This window comes from Pteropus alecto, unplaced genomic scaffold (assembly GCF_000325575.1).
Source record: "Pteropus alecto unplaced genomic scaffold, ASM32557v1 scaffold88, whole genome shotgun sequence".
Classification (NCBI taxonomy): domain Eukaryota; kingdom Metazoa; phylum Chordata; class Mammalia; order Chiroptera; family Pteropodidae; genus Pteropus; species Pteropus alecto.
This window is the reverse complement of record NW_006494611.1, coordinates 14,885,360-14,890,767: the sequence shown is the minus strand read 5'-3', so window position 1 is coordinate 14,890,767 and position 5,408 is coordinate 14,885,360. Positions and strand designations below refer to the sequence as shown.

General features: G+C 34.8%; 1 protein-coding gene across 1 annotated transcript in view; it reads right to left on the bottom strand.

Annotated features, from left to right (window-relative positions):
• Positions 1-5,408, bottom strand: part of CPEB3 (cytoplasmic polyadenylation element binding protein 3) — a 167,772-nt gene that overhangs the window by 107,678 nt on the left and 54,686 nt on the right. The window contains exon 3 of the mRNA XM_015599851.2: positions 882-972. Within this exon, the coding sequence (XP_015455337.1) occupies positions 882-972 (91 nt within the window). The remainder of the gene's footprint in view (positions 1-881; positions 973-5,408) is intronic.

Here is a 5,408-nt window from a genome sequence, read left to right as displayed (position 1 = left end):
GCATTCCTGTGGAAAACTCTTCAGTTTTCAGATAGTTAGGCTTTGAATCTAAGTACAGTGGATATTTCAACAGAAAATTTCCATTACAGTATTTTAAAAACACAATAGGGCTCCTAAAAAGTCCCATAACCTATAAAAAGAACTATCTGTAATTATGAGCATAGATAGCATCAGCCTCTATCCTGAATTTAAATGGGCTGTAATAATTGGAAGTCTTAATATTGCTGACCTTGGGACTTTCTGCCTTATATTTAACCCAAAATATCTGTACACTTTAAAACATTTTCCTTGTGTTTTAGCCTCAGAAAATGCACGCAAAAGGGTTGCTGTCTGCTCTTAAGTCTGTGTAATGTTACTTCCTATACTAGGAAATTGATTATATTTTAATAACATGAAACCCTTTCCTGTGAAATTTTCTGAAGTAGTCTTTGGAGACTGATTTATAAAATCTCATACTTCCTTGCAGTATACTTGGACTTAAATGAATTATCCAGATTCAGCTAAGGATTCCAAATGCACAAAGCCCAGAAAACTTGGCTTCTGGTCTCATGCTATAACCACGACCTCAGCTACCCAACACATGCTTCTGCCAAACATTACAATTAAAGCAATCAACCTTAAAAATCATATGTAGCTGAACCCAAGTTTAAAAAAACAAAACAAAAAAACTTTAAATACATTCCACAATGCTTTACAGAAGCAAACAAAACAAACAAACAAAAAACAAACAAAACCAAAATAATCACAATTATTAAAAAGCTGATTTTTGTTTAAAACACCAAGCAAGGAATGGACATATGAATATTCCTAACCTGCAAAATGATTCCTCCACATTATATCAGCGAAACTCATTGGTGGGCCACTGGGAGGGTAGTGTTTACCTTTCAGAGGCTCATGATCAGTCCTTATCATATCCATTAAGGAGTTCTCCAAGGAGTGCAAGTTAAAAGTGTCATAGGGCCTACTCCGGTCCTAAAAATAAAAACAGAACAAGATAATACATAAAATTACTTCATAAAATTAATACCATATCATTTGCTACTGCCCATGTACTGATGACATGAATCAAAGTTCTAGATAACTCTAATCAGTCATTCTTTTCGTTAAGAATAATGACTTATTTCAGAATGACATTAAACTTACATTAATGCTAGAATTAAATGAAAAAAAATGACTTGGCAATAGTAAGTTTAATATAAATTTCCATAATTAATTAGATTGCATCCTTTCTCCTAATATTCTTTAATGTATGTCTCACTACTTCAGATTGACTTTCTCTCATGTGAACTAAAAATGTAAATTCAAAAGAAAGTTAAGTAAATTCCCCCTGCCTCCACTGTCAAATGAATCTTTTCTGGAGGAAGACCATAATTAAGAATTATCAGTCTACAAATAATTACTTTCCGGAAAAAAACAAAAGGTGACTATACTTTCAATGTAATTTTAGTGGATATCTTTAATATTTATTATTGATAGTTTCCATACATAGTTCCACTTTTCCACAGGTATACTTTATAAAAATCAAAATGTGTCCAAAGTACTAAAATTACCTTTTGAAAAGTACTCACATGAAAAAACTTAAAACCAAGGTTGTGTTTCATGATGTTAGATTCAAAAACATTTTGAAAATAGAAAGCTAACACAAACTAAGTAAAGAAAAAAAAAATTGTCCCACCACATTTCACTCAAGTCCATGGGAGACAATGACCTACAAATTATTTTTAGCAGTCTGAGCCTAAAAGGAGTGCAGCTCATGGCCTAACTTATTACTATAGAACAGATTTAGTATGCTTTTAAGAAAAGCAAGTAAACATACACCTCAACAACCATACCAAATCAAACTACATCACTGAGAGATTATTTTCAGGTTCTTGAACAGTTTATTCAGCCTTGTGAATAATCACTTATCCTCTCCTATGAACAACAGGATAGCAAAATGACTGCCTCAATGAGCAAGAATATGATATAATAGGTAAAAACCTCAGCTACAATGACTTTTTTCTAGGTTGTCTTAAACTCTTGAGAAGCTGTTTTCTTCTGATTTCTGGAAAGCCTGGCTGTAAACCTACCCAGGGAGGCAGGAAAGAGGGTGCATTTCCTCAGCACTGAGTAGAAAGGAGGAACTGAATAAATGAATGCAGTACCCATGTATGCAGGTCCAATGAAGAGCTCTGCACTAAGAACCAGAGGCAAGAGTTCTAGAACAATTACAATTAATTGGGGACTTTTGGGTACATTATGATCTACCTCTTCAGTCTGCACCTGAAATTTCTCCCTTTATATAAAAAGAGGATTGAATTGAATTATTTCTCACATTCCTGACAATCCTATACTTTATTTTTAACACATAGACGAGGAGTAGGGGTGGAGGGCACAGATTTTACAAACTTTTAATGCACAAATCGAAAGCCATTCCCCTAGTAGGTCCTAGTAATTCAGAAATGAATGTTGTAGCCTAGTCTCTGTTTGCAAGTAACTAGTAGAGAGAGACATAACCAATTAAGGGTATGACAAATGTTTTGACAGACGAATGTATACAATGGAAACTAAGTCGCATCTATTTCTTAAAGAACATATATTTGTATATGTACTACAATTTTTTAAAAATCACATTCTGTAAAGTCCTAGGTGTCATGAATCTAGACCTGCCATGTGACCAACCAGGTATAAGTCTTGTCTTAGTCATTTTTAATGGCCTCAGTATTCTCATTAGTAAAATGGGATCTTACCCATGAGGATTAGGTTGAAATTACTTAAGTATTTATTTCACTCACATTGTTTGCCAAAGACCAAGTACTCAACATTTGTTAGTTTACTGCCACCACCCCTTTTCTCCTCCACTCCATTTTTTCCTTTTTAACACTCATCAGTTATCTGTCTCTACTGTTGGATAAGAAACCTGGGATATTTTCTTGGATTCTCCATTTTTGTCTCTATATATTCAAGGAGTCTTTTCTTTTACCTTTAAGGTCTTCTTGCAGATCATTTATTTTGTTTTGGGTTCAAGTTATCAATGGAAACTCCAATTACTTAAGGAGTAAAGCTGAATTTCCAGAAATGCAGGCTTATCTTCCCCCTACCCCCGTAAGACGTATCATATTCTTTGTCCAAAGAAAAACCCAAAGGTTTAAAAAAAAAAAAAAAAAAAGTGTGCTGATGAGGAGGCAAAATGACAACTTATTTTTGGCACTGACAATCCCAAAATAAATGTCTAGGAGCCTTCTATCATACATATCCACACTTTTAACTACAGCCCTGCAGATGTGAAACTGTTTCAAAACAGGCCGATAAGGTGAAGAGACTATAAGAAATGGCTATTTGAAGGCATTTGAGAATCTTTCCAGCCAAGACAGTTTCTTTTTTTTTCCATTTAATTCTTGATATAATCTTCAAAGTAGATAACAACGTACTTATTTTACACATAAGCAGGGTGAGGTTCAGAGAATAGTCAAGCCTGGATCTGGCCTCAAAGCTGATATCTAAGGAGTATGAAAATCTATCCAAAGAAGTTATCTAATCCATATAGGATAGTAAACGAATGCTCTACAGAAGCAAAGCACTGCATCTAATTACTGATTAAATGACCTTCTTGGTAAGGTGGTAGAAAGTTCCTGTCAGAAGACAATATTAGATATTATTTTTCTTTTGAGAAAATTGGAGGAGATGTTTGGAGGGGGATTCATGTATCTGAAGTGGTTCCCAAACCTGTCAGATTGCCAAAATCACATGTAAAACAGTTAAAATGAAAGTTCTTGGTCTCTATCTAAAACCTAAAAACAATCATAATTTAAAAAGAGATAAATGTCTCAGGTAATTCTTATGATTGGCTAGATTTGAGAGCCACTAGACTGGATGATTCTTCAAGTTAAGCCTTCACACTCATGAATATGATCCGTAAAATGGGACAGTAAAATAAGAGAAGGGACTAAAAGGACAGCAGCAACAGGAAATAAACAAGCCTGACAACTGCCAAAAGTCAGCTTTGCAGTCTTCCAATTAATTGGGGATTACAGAAACAGTGACTTGGTTTTTAAAAGCAAATTTTGAAATCAGACAGATTTTCAAATTTTGGCTCTGCCACATGCTGTCATGTCATTCTGAACAAATTTTTAAAATTTGATTATCTTCATTTATACAATAGGGGTGATAATTCTCTCTTTGTAGTTATTTTCAGTACTAGATGACAGAATGTACGATGCCTTGTATATTGGTGGCTACTGGAACATTTGGGAGAATTCAAAAAGACTTCTGTGATGCCATCTCAGAGTACTGCAACACAGATATTAAAACCTAGAGGTTCACTGATGCTAACCTAACGGGGCTCACTAGTACTCAACAGATGAAAGCATTATGACGTGTGAAATGCATGATTTCTCAAAAGAAAAATAATATCCAATATTGTGTAGAATATGCACAGGCTTTTTAATTGAATAAACTTCAGTGCTGACTTATTTTCTCATTAAAATTAATTCTATGTCTCATCAATTTATATTGCTACATCCTTATTGTTTTACTAGTAAATGTTGCTTAAATAACTGATTAACCAGGAAGCATGCAAGAAACAGAAAAAAGATAGAAAAACTAAAAAAATTTGCAATGACATTCCATAGAAATTATGTATAGAACAAACTAACCACAATTTACCATTCAACAACAAAAGTTACAAGTGGCAACTAACCTTTTAAGTCTTTTTCTTCATAAGTTTTTTTTTAACCAATATAGTGAAAATAAAGAAAACATCTTTTTCATTTGTTTTTAACAAACGCACACATCAGGAAGTACTAGAACATTTATAAATAATGCATCCCATTATTGACTATTTTTCTCTGAATATAACCAATAATAGATGTTATCGGTTATTTGTACATAAAGTCTTTCCACCTCCACTGTAAGATTCATTAGCCCTGCTTTCTTTCTTCCCCTAGCTTGACTTAATAAATTAATAAATTATTCAAGTACTTAATATGTGCCTGGCACTGTTTTAAGTATGCCGAATGCGTTCCCTCACAACTCTATATGGCAGGTAACTTTATCTCCATTTTACAAATTAAGCAATTAAAACTTGGAGAGATTATGTAACTGGTCCAAGGTTACAGAGTTAGTAAGCAACAGAGTCAGGGCTCAAACTCAGTCAATACGGATCATGGTCTAAAGCAGGGGTCCCCAACCCCATGGCCTTGGTACCGTTCCAGTACGTGGCCTGTTAGGAACTGGGCTGCACAGCAGGAGGTGAGTGGCAGGCGAGCAAAGAAGCTTCATCTGTATTTGTAGCTGCTCCCCAGCGCTAGCATCGTTGCCTCAGCTCCACCTTAGATCATCAGGCATTAAATTCTCACAGGAGCACCAGTCCCTGGTGCCAAAAAGGTTGCGGACCACTGCTCTAAAGGGCATTCTGTCTCCCTGACTTT